We start from the raw sequence: 17,111 nt of genomic DNA on the forward strand, positions 1-17,111 counted from the left end.
TTTTTCAGAGTCCATAGTCTCTCATGGTTCACCTCCCCTTCCAATTTACCCAAATTCCCTACTCCTCTCTAACGCCCCTTGTCCTCCATGCTATTTGTTGTGCTCCACAAATAAGTGAAACCATATGATAATTGACTTTCTCTGCTTGACTTATTTCACTCAGCATAATCTCTTCCAGTCCCGTCCATGTTGCTACAAAAGTTGGGTATTCATCCTTTCTGATGGAGGCATAATACTCCATAGTGTATATGGACCACATCTTCCTTATCCATTCATCCGTTGAAGGGCATCTTGGTTCTTTCCATAGTTTGGCGACTGTGGCCATTGCTGCTATAAACATTGGGGTACAGATGGCCCTTCTTTTCACGACATCTGTGTCTTTTAGACTAGCAGCAATGTGTAGTAACATACTACCAGGAGCAGCCTCCTAAGAAATAAGTCATTCTTGGACACCTGGGTGGCTCTGTTGATGAAGCATCTGCCTTTGACTCAGGTCTTGATCTCAGGGTCCTGGGATCCTGTCTTGTGTGGGCCTCCCTGCTCAGAGGGGAGTCTGATTCTCCCTCTGCCTGCAGCTCTCCCCTGATCCTGCACTTTCTCTCTCTCTAAAAAAAAAATAAATAAAACATTTTTTTAAAAAATGAAGGATGGATGGACAGACGGAAGAAAGGAAGGAAAGAAAGGAAGAAGAAAGGAAGGAAGGAAAGAAGGAAGGAAATAGAAGGAGGGAAGGAGGGAGGAAAGGAAGGGAGGAAGGAAAGAAGGAAAGAACGAGTAGGAGAGAGGAGGGAAGGAAAGGAAGGAAAGAAAAGAAAGTCAATCATATGATTTATGAAGGACATAATGGGCATTACCAATGTTTTCTGCCCATTGTTGTGTCCACTGAAATTCCTGCTCAGAAAGTGATCATGGAATTGAAAATATATCGTTTGCTCCCTTGGAGCAGAAAGAGTATCTGCACTCTGTTGGGTAGGGTAAACTGCTGAACAGTGTGGCCACACAGGAGATGAAAGAACCAGCATGCAGAGAACACGCTGCTTTCCACCCATGGGGCATTACGATGAACTTAACTCTGTCGCATTTAATGCCCTCCAGGGAGTACGCGCTCTTACCATTCCCATTTCAAGGCTTTCACATGGATTATAGCTTGCCTCCTAAATCTCGCGTGTGTCCAAAGCCTGTTCTCTACTCGTCCTACCCATGGGCTCGAGGCTGTGGTACCTTAGCCATTTTTGGACCACACAGTAGGCACCTCCTGCATGCCCCTGCATTTGGGGTAAGACAGCGAGTAAAACTAGCTATGGAACCTGCCCCCGGATGGTGTAGTGGGAGGGGGATAGAATCGACAACCAAGTGTCCCCACAAATAAGTGTACAGATTACAGACTGTCATAGGTCTATGGGTCGAGAGGTGCATCAGGCCATGAGATCAGATGGGTAGAGAACCTGGTCGAGTTAATTCTAATGAATTGAGGAAGGAAACTACCCCCCCACCCCCGTTCCATAGGCTGGGGAGGTGGGGGTATATTCAGCAGAGAATAGAGGCAGCCAGTTTGGCTGGAAGGTGGGGATTTGAGGGGGGCACTGGCAGAATCCTGTGGGGGCTGAGGAGTTTGGAATAAAAGTTATAGCCTCAGATGTGAACTTAGTATGACATGTGGGTTAAAGATACACACTCAGTCAATCACTTCTCAACTTTAACAGCAATAAGCAGTGAGAAACAAAAGTGGAAAAGGTTGCTTTCACTTTTCAGTGATGATGTAAAACACTCAAGATTTCTTTAAAAAAAACCACAACAAGGAAAAAAAAACCCAAACCTAGTGAAAAAGATAAAGAAATTTTACTTATATTCCCAAAACTAGCTGCAAACAAGTGGAAGGTCATGTGATGTGATTGTATGGAAAAGTAATGTAATAAAAACTCCTTCTTCCGAAATCAATGTATAAATGTAACACAAATCTACCAGAATCCTAGTGTGGATTCCCTTGGAAGGGAAAACACGAGTTTAAAATCTCTGTGGAATAAGAATCCTTAACAATTTCATCAAGCTGTTTCTGAAAAATAATTTTAGTAAGGGGGCACTTGCTTACCAAATACCCAATACTAATGGTTCCTGTGAAACAACTATAATTTTATCTCTTTAACTTTTTTTAAGTTTTTATTTAAGTCATCACTACACCTAACATGGGGCTCAAACTCACGACTCCGAGAGTAAGAATTGTGGGGTCTACCCCTGAGCCAGCCAGGTGCCCCACAGCTGTAATTACAACACTGCAGTGTAGCAACAGTGAAAGACATTTCAACAGAAAAAATACTGGGTTCAGAAATACATGTGAGGACATAATGTATTCTGAAAAAATAAAAATTCAGCAGATATGTCTTTATTTTCAAGACTTTAAAAGCCTATTGTTAGAGACCTGTGATATTTGGGTTATGATTTTTAGAATGTATTATTAACAGCATATTATTTCTGTGTAATATATTTCCAACTTATATTTATCATTATGTTAACTTTGACATTTTACTTTTCTAGGGAAAAGAGTACATTTTCGTGTATAACTTAATGTTTTCATACAGCGGTACTATGACATTTTTAGTAGCTCAGAATGAAATGCGAATGTTAATTTACAAAGTCTGTCTTTGACCTCTGGGTAAGATGAGAAATAGAAGAGCACATTTCTAAAGGTTTAAGAAGTTCATAGATATGCCTACAGTGACAAATTGGATATTTTCGAACAGTATGTACACATTTCAATCAGAGCAATTAATATTTGTCAGATAATCTTGAAGAACCGAGAACTGTGGTATTGCTGAATAACTGTGTGTTAGAAGTTGCCAGAAGGTTAGCCACATTAAAACAGGGTCTCTGAGGTGATAATTAAAACATATCCATTGTTCTCAAGGTTAGAATAATAAATTCATACATAAATGGGTTACTCAGTCCTCAGAAATCTACCTTTGGGTCCTTTAAAAACTCTCATTACTCACGTCATTGCCATCCTCATCATTATCCAGTTAACTCCTTAATTCCCCAAAGAGCTCAGGGCTATGAAGCTAGAAAATTTTGTTTCACTTGCATAAATGAAACTTTAAGATCAAAAATTCTAACTCCTGGATTGTAACTGTAGGATTTGAGGGATTAATGGCAAGAATAAGGTGGTTCCTCAGGATGAAGAAATTTGAGACATCAACAAAGCCTAACCCCAGGGATGGATACATCAGAGGGTCTACATGATTCACTCTATCTCCTGCAAGGAATCACAGTGAAGACTTTTCTCTGATTTTAAAAGTTCTTTTACTTCAACGTCTCTCTCTTTCTTATGCAGGGAGGATGTGAGGACAGCAAATGTAATCGCCGCAGAGGCTGTGACCTGCCTTGTCATCGACAGAGAGTGAGTACTCTGCCTTATTCTACGTAATACGTGCTCGGATCCATGATGGACAGAAGGTCTTGGAACTAGACATTGTTTTATGGCGTTATAAACCCTTGTTTGATATTCTTTCATTTTTAAAGGGAGTTGTCTATTTGATTCTCACTTCCTGTTATTCTTGGAAGTGGTTGGCTCTGCCGTTCTAGCCTTGGGAGTTTCCACAGAATCTGAACCAGGGGGAGCCCCACCACAGTTATCTCTTTGACATGCACAGGCCATTATGCGATGGCACAGAAATGTCGTCAGGGTTCATGAGACACAAAGAAAGCATGGGTCCCCGTGGCTGTTTTGTTTTGTTTTTATTTATTTATTTATTTATTGGGTTTTGGTTTTTGTTTTGATTTGTTTAGTTTTACAAGGGAGGATCTTAGGAATACTAGCTATTTGGGTAAATTTTTAGAGTAATAATGATCACTACTGCTAATATTACTAGTAGTAGTAGCATTACGAAATGGATCATTCCTTCAGCATGTTTTAGTTCTCTCCATTCTCCCATCCCCAGACTCTTATAAGGGACACATTTAAGGAAGATACTTTTTGGAGAAAACATCCTTTTAGACGTAGGTGTGTATTTAGGTTCATGACAGGTGTGTTCCCAGCCCTGTTCCTTCTTGCCATCGGGCTTTGCTAGTCTCATCGCCTGAATGCTTTATCAGTTCAACTACAAATATCTGATTGCGGATGCGCCCAGGGCCTGAGTAAAATGTGTGGGTGCGATCTGGAAGCGGTCCCCCAGACTCTTCCCCATTGCTGTGTGTGTGTAGGAATGTATCAGAAAAGCCAAGTGGCTGACCCATGGGGAAGAATGGCAAAGCACCCTTTCATGCAGTCAGGAGAGCTGGGATAGGCTGTGAGCGTCGGGATAGCCTGACCCAGGGAGCCAGATGTGAGCAGTCTGGAATGATGGGGATGCATGTGGAGCTCAGCAAGCTCTAGGTGGATCACCCAGACTAAGGGCTCTTTCTTTCAGGAAGCTGGTAGAAGCTAGGGAGGGTAGGAGGGAAGAGGGAAAGGAGGGACTGAGGAGGGATGGAGGGAGGGGGAGCATGAGGCATTGGTGGGCTCTTGGAGAGTGTCCTTGTGATGAGTTCACACACACATCCAAGAAGATGAAGGAAACAAAATACTAAAGGAAATACTTGATGGAAACAGGGCCACAGGGGAGGAGATTATGGACAAACAAGGGAAGAATTCTTGGAGAACATATGTGTCTTTTCTTTTTTTTTTTTTTCCTATTTCTGAAAGGAGAGGTAGAAAATTTATAGAGTTGTAGATAAGGAAAATTAGAGGAACTCAGATGGTCTTGACCTTGCCTCTAAAGTGTAAAGCAAGAGGAACACCTGGCTGGCTCAGTCAGTAGAGCATGCAGCTCTTGATCTTGGGGCCATGAGTTTGAGTCCCACATTGGGTGAAAAGATTACTTAGAAGTAAAATATTTTTAAAAAATAATCATAAAATCTAAAGTGAGAAAATCTGGCTTGATTTTCTGAGGCTATGGGTGTGCCAGGTGACTTGGGTGGACAGGTAATCATATCAATTTATATCCTTATAGTCCTTTAATAATTTATGAATTTCCACATGCATGGAATCTCAGCTGGAAGGTAGAGCGGATGTTCAGCAGAATAGGAAATGGAAGCCCCTAGAAGCTGAATAACTTGGTAAGATTTCCTGGATAAACAATAAGCCCAGATTCATCAGAGAAACAAACTAGATGGGATTTTGTGGGCTGTCTGGTCCTGCTTCTTCAACTGAGTTGAGTGAGGTCCTGAGGAATGAAGGAATGCCACATCATATCATATACATACTTTTGCCCTCATCCGATTTTCTCTTTTTTTCAAACCTAGTCCTGGGTAATGAATGGGCTTTGTCAAATAAAACCCAGTAATTAAATCCTGACTAGACCACGTTTTGAGATTATGGGAAGTTACATAAATCCTACATCTCAGTTTGCCCATCTGCAGAATGGGATAATATTGCCTAGAGTTAAGATTGTTTTCAAACAGCTTATCATACTTGAAGGTCCAAGCACATATAGGCTGTACAGTAAGCATTCAGCAGATGTGGTGTCCTCTTCTTGCAGAAGGCAGAGGAGCCCCTCTGATTTAGCAGTTTGCTATCTAATTGGCAGAAACTTATCCTTAGGGATATATACAGAGGGTACCCCTTGAGACAGGAGATGTATAGAGAAAATGGCCTGACTATAGCAGCCAGAACATGCATTTCTGTATCTTAGAAGAGAAGCAGATCTTCACACCAAATGTTGAATTCTCGGCTTAAAAAAACAAAACAAAACCCTACTACCACCACTGCCACCACCAACAAAAAACACCATAACTAAAGTCTCCTGTCAAGAGCCATCTCCTGGAACCTAACTGATGGTTAATTAGGGGAGCACCAGGGCTTCATCCCATGCAAACAGATGGCAGACGTTAGAACTGTCAACACAAGGAGCTGCTTTCTCAGATTTACAAGCGAGATACCATGTTACATAAGCCAGTAATTATGCTTTATCATTCCAGAGGGAGAGCCAAAGAACATTATTATAACTAATCAGGCATGTCAGAATTTCTTTTAGAAAATGCTCATAGACAAACTAGGAAATGATAAACAGATACATAGTTTTCCCAAAAAAAAATTCTCTGGTGATTAGATTCTTGCAGCCTTGTCATGGTCTTAGTAACTAACTGCAGTGATTCTAGATTTTGTGGAAACTGACTAAAAAAGAAGGGTATTGGTCTACTTCCATTAATAAAATTTTTGAATATTTAACAAAAAAATTAGGGGTCTTTAGCACCTCTCATTTTGGAATCCATGAAAACAAATAAATGTAAAAGTAAGCACACCATTGCATTCTGTAATAGGTCATGCAAGGCCTACTTCTTCATGGACATGAGTTGTGGATGAAGCTAGAGATTCAAGGAAGATCATTTATTTTTTTGACATGTTGAGATTGTTGTTAAAAACAGTAACATAACTACTAGGAAGTACTATAAGAGTTTTGTATTTTTCCCTGGGAAATGAAGATCTAAGTTAGAGTCCTAACTATTCCTCATTTACTGTGTAACTTCCCAGATGTAGCCATACTGGTTGTGAAAATTAAACTATTTTCTTGCTAGTTGGTAAATAGCAGTGGTCTGAGGTCCATGTGGGTCCCTGTACTCCCCTACTGCCCTGGTCATCTGATCCCCACCCTGCCCCGTCCCCACCCCTGCCCCACAACTCTCCCAATCTCTCCATGATGCAACAACGAAAAGGTGACTTCCGGTAGACCAGTACTAGTATCCATTCTGATTGGCCAATTCCTGTGTCGTATGATTAATTTTTTGACTATCACCCATGGTAATCTCAGGCTAAAATAACATCTCATCACCACTGGTTTTCAAACTTCTGTTTTACTAAAGCCATTGTTTAAATAAAATACAAAGAAAGTAGGAATTTTTCTGGCTCCATGGGGGCAAAATCCCTAGAGTACCCAAAGGTCTTCTCTCTGTCCCTCTAAATCATTCCAGGTGATGTCTAAGTCCCTCCATGGGACTCCAGGAGTCACTGAAATAATTTACGAACCACATGTGGCTAACCTTTACATCACTGAATTTGGGATATTTGGTCATGCTTTGGAGTCAGTTGTGGCTTGAGATGCTTGTCCCTGAGACACAGTGGGGGATGGAGACCAAGAACTTGCCTACAGGAAGTGCAGTGTGCAGGGGCATTAAAATGATAAGATAGGAGGGGGGCTCAAATATCAGATTAGAGGACATTGCAAATGGCGCCTTTAGAAACCAAGGTTTCCCTATAGATCAGGGAAGCTGGGGAGATGATGGTTCAAAATTTTAACGTCCCAGAGCTCTCATTGCCTCATTCGTAATAGGCATATTCATGCCATGTGTGTGAAAGAGTTGTAAGACTCTAGCTGTGGGGCTAGTGGTTAGGAAGCAACTCTTAAGTCCAAGGATGGTCCCAAGACTCATTAAACATAGGAAAGCAAACAAATTACCAAGATAGATTGGATAATGAGAAAAAGTCACTAGAACTGATACACTGAAGACTCTCAGTACCCAAATGGGGCTAGGGTATCAAAATTGGGGTTAGAACTAGACTATAGGAAATTTTACATTTATTCGTTAAGAAAATTAACAGTGAATGTCTGCTTCCTGTCTCAGATACCCAAATTCCTGAAATAAACAAGACACAAATTCAATATGGGTCTGAAAACTGAGTGTATAGGGCTAGCTCAGAGACAGCTCTGTTTTTCTCTTAAATTTTTGTTTGCTTCTTTACCAGTGCAGGCAACAAAGCCTCCTACCTTCTGACCACCCTACCCTCCACCTGTCACTCTTTTCTCTTACTAGTTTCCAGCTCTTTAGCCAATACCTACATCAGTCTCCAGAGGTCCTGCCTCTGATGCTGGTCTCCACCCAGATTTCTCCCCAGCCTTCTCGATGCTGGTGGGTTGGTTTCTTCCTCCACTTGCCTTTGCTGTGGTTAGTCAGATGTTCCACTCCAAGGTCAAGAAAAAATAAAAATACTAAATCCACTTCATCCATGCCCTGGGCTAGGTGTATCAAAAAGTTGGCCAGCCAGGAAAGAGCCTGGAAGCCTTGTTTATCAGGACTTCACACCAGAGGAGATGGAAATATATGGAGAAAACTGCATTTATCCAGCTTCTCTCAGAGGGAGAGCCTTCTTCTCAAAGTGGGGCTGAGACTCACTAAGATACAGGCTCAAGGCAAATGATCACCGAAGTGCCCAAGAAAAATTGTGGGTTGCATTAAGAGAAGTTTTATTTTCTGAGTGTGCACCGTGAAGACAGAGTGACATGACTTAAACCAGGAGCTGGAAAACTTTCTCTAAAAAAGGGGGCTAGTAAATATTTATGCTTTGTGGACTCTGTGTTCTTGGTTGCAACTACCCAACTCTGCTGCAGTGATGAAACACGAACCAAATACAGCACATCAATGAATGAGCATGGCTGTGACCCTGTAGGCTTTATTTATGGACACTGAAATTTGAATTTCATATTTTCAGGGATTAAGAAGTATTACTCATCTTTTGAGACTTTTTTATTTCCACCATTTAAAAATGTCAAAATTATACATAGCTAATGGCCATACAAGGAAAACAGATAATGGGCTGGATTTGGCTTACGAGGCATAGTTTTGCCAGCCTCTGACTTAAACACTCTTAGAGAATTGAGTGCTGTCCCCAGCGGTCCTGTTCTGATTTCCCTCCATGTTGTGCTCTTTTTTGTTTTAAAGACTTTACTTATTGATTAGAGACATCACGAGAAGGCCGGGGGGTGGGGAGACAGACAGACAGACAGTACACAGGCAGGGGGGAAGGGTAGAGGGAGAAGCAGACTCCCTGCTGAGCAGTGAGCCTGAAGTGGGGCTCCATCCCAGGACCCTGGGATCAGGACCTGAGCCAAAGGCAGACGCTTAACCAAACAAGCCACCCAGGTGCTCCTCTTTATTTCTACTCTTGCATTGTCTAGGACTTCACTCTAAATTTGCATTAATTTGGGTAATAGCTAATTGGAAATTAAGACCCTTCTCTGCAAGAGTTATTTGTATGTTGATAACATACTCCAAAGATGGAGAAATCCTAAAAATCCAAAAGATTTTAGTATTTCCGGGTCCTTGGGAGAGAACAACAGGGGAAGGATCTGGAGACCGTAGAATCTTTCAGGCACCCTTCGGTCAGTCTCACAAAGGCCTATGCATCCATGGTATTTGTCCCACTTCGGTCTCCTGTGTCCTTATATACCTCGCCATCCTGTGTCCACACGATAGGACTATAGGGACCACATGCCATGTTGTCTGTAGTCACATTGGTTAACTGATAGGGTGATAAACTGAAAATCTTTCACAGCCTCAGCCTTTCCTGCAGCCTAAATGGATTGTATTTTAGTTCCTTTTCCAGAATGAAATCTAGGGGTGATGTGAGGATATTTGCAGGCTGATCACAAAACTAGGTATGCCTTACCAGGACTGTATCAGCTGTGATCCTTTGGGCTTGTCTTTTCTTAGGGAGCTGTTATTGATGGGTATGCTTTCTAAAAAAAAAAAAAAAAATATATATATATATATATATATATATATATATATGAAGCAGGAGAGATAAAATCCAGAAGTTTAGAACACAGGTTATGTTTGTTCAGTTCAGTGATGTGACTTGAATTATAGCATGACCTGAGCAAGCGTGATCTGACTACGAAATAAGCACGTTTCCACCAGAAAAGAAGGATAGCTAGAGACCATTTGTGGTTTTAGTCATGGAAAGAAGGGGGAGGTAGCAATTTGTCATGTGTGCCTATCCCGGTGCTTTGAAATGGCAGACCTTCCTGCTGCTGCAAGTCCTTACAGAGACAATGCATGGCATCCCTGGAGAAGTCGTTGAAAAGGCCCAGCCCCTTGCTTTATCCACCTAACTAGAAATTACTGGTTACCTGCCGTATGTCAGCCACCCAGACACCTAGAGGCTGGCCGTTTAAAGGCAAATAAGTGAATATTAAATTACTGATTTTTACATCTGTTGTATGGATCATTTCCAACTCTCATCTATGAAGAGACAAATGTGTGGAGGTTTTCACAGTACTCTTTTGAAACCGTTTGATGCTATTCAAAATAAAGTTGTCCAGTGTCATTAATATGTGGCTAGGCCATCAATCAAAATGCACTGAGTTTTTGGTTTGGAAAACCTTGTTAAAAATTTTAAGATGGTCAGTGGATGAGTTGGAAACCCATGGCAGAGATTTAAGAAGAAGTAGGAGATACTTTGCAGACTGGGGTTGGACATACATTTTCCATAAAGATTGAAATCGTAAATATTTTCGACTTTGTGGCCTGTCTTCTGTCCCAGTGGCCAAACTCATAGTTTGCTAACAACCCCCGTTACAGGTCAGCTTTCCTTTACAAGTGTATCAGGTCTAAGAGTATCAGGTGCACTCAGGTCACACTGTTTAATTCAAAGAATGAATCAAGATGGTTAATACATTTACATTCTTGTCTTCTAATGCCGTATCTTAGAAATTTAGAATTTAATGAAACTTTGAAAAACCTCTCTTCCAAATTCCTTAGAAATGAGAGAGGTGAGTTCTGGAGGGAATATGGACATTCTAAGGTTGTCCCCCCCCCCCAAAGATTTTATTTATTTATTTATTTATTTATTTTTGAGAGAGAGAGCAAGCAGGGGAAGGGAGAGGGAGAGGCAGACTCCACACTGAGCATGGAACCCAATATGGGGCTCAATCCCAGGACCCCAAGATCATGACCTCTGCCAAAATCAAGAGTTAGGCAATCAAATGACTGAACCACCCATGTGCCCCGAGTATCCAAGTTCTTTAGTGCCAGGGATGGCATTACAGGTCTCATGGTATCAGGTTCAGTGCTTTTTCATTTGAATCATGTTATGATTTAAATTACCAAGAGAGAAATTCATGTGTTTATTAATACAGTAAGCACACAGTGAGTATCCAGCCTGTGTTAAGCCTTACGGTCAGTGCTGTGATAAAGAGAAATGCATCAAAAGAGATAGTTGGTTCAAGAAGGTCATAATCATGGAAACACACAAACAGTATAATATTATTATAAGAGTCCACCTGAAAAAGAAAAAATGGATGGTGAGCAGATTAAGCACCTGCCTTCGGCTCAGGTCATGATCTCAGGGTCCTGGGATGCAGTCCACTGTCTGGCTCTCTGCTCAGCAGGAGTCTGCTTCTCCCTTTCCCTCTGCCACTCCCCCTTCTTATGTTCTCTCTCTGAAATAAGTAAATAAAATCTTTAAAAAAATAAAATCTTATTGAGCTGAATCTGAAGCAAATTCTACTTCTAAGAAAAAAGATTATTGTGTCAAATTGTTTGAGTTCTAAATGGTCTGCCAACCTCCTCGCCTCACAACCCCATTGGGGCTTGATAGTTGAATCACTGAATTAAAAGGACAATTTGGTCATTTCAGTCCATTGATTTCATTAAGAATATACAAACCTATACTCAACCATTTCTGTGGCCTTCCATAATAAGCTGGGCTCTTCTTCATTTTTCACGATACCGTCCTCCCCTTGCTGTATGAGACCTTCATGTTGCTTGTCTGTGTTGACTCATGAACCACAAGCTTGAGGAGGGTGGAAGCCAGATTGTTGTTGTTTGTGCTGCCTCCTTGGTTCCCCACAACTTTTTGGAAAATGAACTGAGTCCTCACGCACTATCTGTTGGAACGTAGGGATGCTTGACGCTGTATGGACACAGGAGTCTGAACAAGAAAAGCTTGTTATAAAGAATTAGTAGCTGTAATGGGGGATTGAAGTTACAAGCTAGCAAGGAAGGAACAGAGCTCTAGAGAATTCAGAGATAGTAGATGCAAGAAGTCACTAGTCCTAGGCCAAGGACACCCTCCCTTTTTCCCTCTGCACTTCCCCACCCTGCTGGAACTGAGAACCAGACCTTGCTACGTATGGAACAGGGCTCCAGAAACTCACTACTGAGACTCTGAGTGTTTTTTATGGAGTGTGGTCCTGGGTGTTTTAGGATATTTATCAGAATCCTGACTTCTGCCCACCAAGCAGTTGTAACGCTCCCCACCAACGATGAGCGGAACAAGCAAAAGCGTCTCTAGACATCACCTAACATTCCTGGGCAGCATCACCCCAGGTGGAGGGACTTGGCAGTGGTTTGCACAAAGACAAGGGATTTGGAAAGACAGTCCTACAGTAATAAGTGGAATGTGGCAGGGACAGAGGATTTAGGAGTTAAAGAAGGGAACAGTCTGTTGGACAGGAGGAGTGCAGGGAGATATGATTGGAGAGAAGAGATGAGGTTAGATGATGAAGAAATCTGATGTATGAAACAAAGAACAGGGATTCTGTCCCCTGGGCAGTGAGGAACCCATGGGAGGCTGTGGGACTGCTGTCTGTGTTTGGTTTTGAAGGAGGGGGTTGGAAGGTGGATTCCCGATGGGGTGGAACTCCGGCAGGGAGACTGCTAGGAGAGTGCTGAGCCCACCCCACAGATGGCTCACCAAAGTCTGTGAGTCTCCACACCACCCCAAGGCAGATTTGGGGGAATAATTAGATGCAGAGATAGAGACGTGCTTTGATCTTGGGAGGCATGGAGGGATGTCTCTCACAGATGGACTGAGGTGGAAGAAGTCGGTCAATGCAGTTATGGGTGTGATAAATTCCACCTGTCAGTGGTATTGTTCAGACAGAGAAGTCCGTCGTAGGTTAGAAATGAGTTTGTTTCCCAACAATCAAACGACGAAGGGAAATTGATGTCAGAGTTCACAGTTAATCCATTTTAAAATATTGCAATCACAGCCTTGATGTTGTTAATTATAATGATTGTTTCATCTTACCTTGGTGAATAAATAATTCCTCTTGTCCACACAAATGCTTAAAATCTTCCTGTGTTTCTCTGCCTTGCATTCCACTCCCCCCCATCAGATGTCTCAAAAACTTACTTAGAGATCCAGCAATGTCATTGGAAACAGTTAAATGAATGAATAAGAAAATTTGTGAACATTATGTTTCCACGCTTGAAAAATTTATCTTCCCGTCTTCAGTTAAAAAGGCAATATTCGGAATTCTCTGTAAAGGTCTTCTGTGCAGTGTTCAGGCTGTTTATTTGAGGAGGGGATCGTAATCCTTCTCGGGTTCTAGAGATAAAGCAGGAAGGGGAGGGTGCCAGGACCTGCTTCTGACAGAAGCTTAGCCAGTTAAAAATCAACATGGTAATCATTATGTTTGAAAATTGAATTCTGTATTAAATATTCACTTTTTTTTTTTTTTTTTTTTTTTTTTTTTTTTTAGTTAAGTGGTTTTGCTTCCTTTAGGAGGCATGCTTCCCTGGTGAGACAGCTATTACAGGCCCAGCTGGGTCATAAACATCTAAGACTTTCCTTTTTATTCAATATGTCAAGCAGTTAGTCCTCATTTTGAAACTCTTAGCATAGACACATGAATTGGATTAGCATCAGCTACAATAACAGTGAATCTTATTCCCAGACTAAGCTTTACTTAAAGAAGGGCCTTCCAGGGGCATCTGGGTGGCTCAGTGGGTTAAGCCTCTGCCTTCGGCTCGGGTCATGATCTCAGGGTCCTGGGATCTGGCCCCACATCTGGCTCTCTGCTCAGTGGGGAGTCTGTTTTCCCCCCTGCGCCCCCACCTTCTTGCGATCTCTGTCAAGTAAATAAATAAATAAATCTTTTAAAAAAGTGGGGGGGCCTTCCAGAACATACTGGGTTGGGGGGGTTTAACGGTCATGTTATATACAATGTACATGCCACAGTCATGTAACAGAACTAATACTGAAACAGAAACCAGGCTAGCAAAGGCAAATCACTGGTTTTTGATAAGGATGTTGTCACCCTCCCAGGTAAACTGGAGGTAACTGATTTAGTTTATTGTCATCGAGACAGGAAACCTGAAATCTCACTGAGTAGGCAGTTTTATTTATTTATGCTGCATTATTTTCCCTCCTCTTGATTTTGTTCTGTTTTTATATTTTTAGAGAGTCAGTGTCAGGTGATAATAAGCATCATAACTGCTCACTGAGAAAATTGGAAATCACAGAAAGCCATAAATATAATCCTGCCATTCAAAGGTCACTACAGTTGATATGTTCATTTATTTCCTTAGTGAGATCATACTGCCTTAAACTGTTTTCTGTTTTGTCCACATGCAGGGACAGCATACATAAGTACACACCTAGAGACAGGTAAGGAGGTGGACAAATTTTCACTGTCATTTATTTACCTAGGTGCCAATCACAAAGCTAGTTGAGACTGATAGACTGATGATAGATACACATGAACACATAGTTGCACTCAGAGTAGCAATACGAAGAATGCTTTTCCTTCTCTGTTACCAAGGCGAACTTGGCTCCAGCCAGCCAAAGCATCATGTTACAAAACCTACATCTTTTCAGGAGAGAAAGAGTGTCTGAACCTGGCCCTGCTTTTAAAGCACGTAACATTACATTGCCTTATTGCATAGACCCTTCACCATTGACCTGGGTAATAAAAGCCTCTCGTGAGCATGATTCAAGTTTCTCTCTCTCTTTCATTTCTTAAATGTGCTTGACCATGTAAGCTCATTTCAGCTTTTAACTTTTGGGAAGAATTCTTCACACATACCCCTCTCCCTCTTGAAAAGTATTTCTTGGAGGAGCTCCTCAGTGGGGGAAATGCTCGTTCATAGGGTATCCATATTTGAGCATGGCTGCGTAGAACCATTCTCCAGCTCACTCCCCAGTGGTGATATGTGAGAACATCTGTCGCACAACACTCTGACCAGCTTGACATTTTGGTTGAAACAGTCTTAAATGACATGATGGGGCCAATCAGCCCAGGGCATGAAATATGTCAGCATCCAAGAAGCGTTGGTTTGACATTTATTCTTCTCTTGTAATTGATACATGGAGCCTAGTTTTTTTTTTTTTTTTCATTTTTGCAACTGCTTTTTCATCCTGGAGAAGAAAGAACACATTTAAAAGGTTTCAGAAAATTGTGAGAGCAGAGAAGGACTCAAATAACCTTTTTCTGAAAGGTCAGGAGTAAATAGTAAAGGCTAACAAGCTGCCTAGAAAGGAAGACTAGACAGGGAAAAGTGGAAATCATCCAAGTGACCAATTAAAATAGAAGTCAAAAATTATGACATGAGAAGGCTCCCATGTAGAGATGATGTAGACTGTGGTCATCAGTGGGGAAGAAGGACAAGAATCCAGAGAAGTTAATACACGAATTTCTGAGTGTCTCACTATGATGCTTTTGTTTTTCTATTTCATCTCAGTCCAACCTCACAACGTCCCTGTGAGGAAAGAGGACATAAAGTCCAGAAAAGGAAACTGAGGATCGCAGTGGCTCAGTGACTTTCTCAGAGCCACACAGCAGATGTATTACACCCTTTTTATGCTGCTACTTTTATGCCAACAAATCAAGGGTCCACTGGCAAGCTAGAGTCCATCAAGGGAATCTTTTTGAAAGAGGAGAGAGGGAGAAATTGGGACAGAGAAACCAAGTATGGTGTTTCCTAGATGAGGCAGAGCATTGATCACCTGAACGAGGCAGCGATAGGAGAGCTGACAAGGAGGAACAAAGTCAGGAGAGATCACAAAGATAGACTTGATGATCAGCTTGGGTAAAAGTGAAGAGTTGTACGCAACCCCAAGATGTCTGGCCTGCATGGCTGGTTGAAAGATACTTGCATGAAGGGAGGCAATTTAGACAGCAGTGAGTCTGGGTGGAAGGTGGGTCATGCAGTGATGACTGAGTTGAGTTTGAGGTGACTTGTGAGAGAGGCTGGTGACCCAGAGCACAGAGCTGCATCTCAGTGTGGACTGCAATGTTCAAGGATGGAGAATTTTACAGGGTGCCTGGGTGGCTCAGTGGGTTAAGCCTCTGCCTTCAGCTCAGGTCATGATCTTGGGGTCCTGGGATTGAGCCCCGCATCGGGCTCTCTGCTCAGCAGGGAGCCTGCTTCCCCCTCTCTCTCTGCCTGCCTCTCTGCCTAATTGCGATCTCTGTCTGTCAAAGAAAAGAAAAGAAAGAAGGAAGGAAGGAAAGAAGGAATAAAGAAGGAAGGAAGGAAGGAAGGAAGGAAGGAAGGAAGGAAGGAAGGAAGGAAGAAAAAGAGTTTGCATAGGTGGCAGCCATTGGCCTGGGATCCTAACTGGCACTGGGATGCCAGCTGAAGACTTCAGAGTAAATTATATTTTCTGGAAGGGCTTAGGGAGAGCATAATGAGAGTGTTGTGTAAGAGCTAGGGTCCAGTGCCAATCACACTACCAAGATCAGCTGCTTCTAGCTCTGTGGTCTCAGGCAGGTTACCTAACCCCCTAAGCCTTATCCCCTGCTTCTTGCTCCCAACCGGGAGACCTTGACAATGTCTGAAGACATCCATTAATTGTTACAAGTGGGCTTTCTGAGGGGATCCAGGGGGCAGAGGAGAAGGATGCTGGTAGGTGTCCTGCAGTGGTGCCAGACATACCTACAGCAGAGAAGGATCTGATCCCAAAGGTCAGAAGTACTGAGACTGTGGAAACTTGCTGTAAACCTTCTATAAAATAGGGATTGTGGTACTTCCCTCGTTGAGTCATGGGGAGGTTTCCATGAGATAATGCAGGAGAAAAACAAGACTGAACCTCTAAGCAGTAACTGTTTCAGAAAAATAAGTCAATCCATGACACAGGAGGAGAAGACAGAGGACGCAGGTCGGGTGGCGGTGGCGGGAGAGGGATGGGTGGCACATGCTGAGAGAGAGCGTGGAGGAGGAGGAGGAGGAAGATCCCAAATGAAACATCAGGGGAAAATACAGCGCATTTGGGTGTGTTGTCATGGATCCTGTTTCTGGGCTGTGCCTGGAGCAGCTGGTCAGCAGGGCCATGGAGCTCAGGCAGGTCACTGAGCATGGGACTGGAAGGAGACCGCTGGGATTCCCGGTTAGCAGATTAGCTATAACCTTGAGCGGGGAGCTGTAATAAGAGGGAAAGAAAAATGGGACCAGAATGGCAGGTGGATGCAGGTTGAGAATTCCATGAAAAATGGCACTGAGAGAGCTAGTTCATTCGAGCTGGCCATTTGGTCACAAAGGTTAGTGTTGTGTGTTAGGGCTGGGGAGTTCTCATAGGGTGAGAGGGAGGACAAGTCTCAAGGGGGACAGTGAAGTGATAAGAAATGTTGTGATTGGTG

General features: G+C 42.5%; 1 protein-coding gene across 2 annotated transcripts in view; it reads left to right on the forward strand.

Moving 5' to 3' along the window:
- PRKG1 (protein kinase cGMP-dependent 1) overlaps positions 1–17,111 on the forward strand; it is a 1,249,306-nt gene that overhangs the window by 1,104,854 nt on the left and 127,341 nt on the right. For both annotated transcript variants that reach the window (XM_044239523.1, XM_044239522.1), the window contains exon 8: positions 3,326–3,391. In XM_044239523.1, the coding sequence (XP_044095458.1) occupies positions 3,326–3,391 (66 nt within the window). The remainder of the gene's footprint in view (positions 1–3,325; positions 3,392–17,111) is intronic.

This window comes from Neovison vison, chromosome 2, assembly GCF_020171115.1.
Source record: "Neovison vison isolate M4711 chromosome 2, ASM_NN_V1, whole genome shotgun sequence".
NCBI lineage: Eukaryota > Metazoa > Chordata > Mammalia > Carnivora > Mustelidae > Neogale > Neogale vison.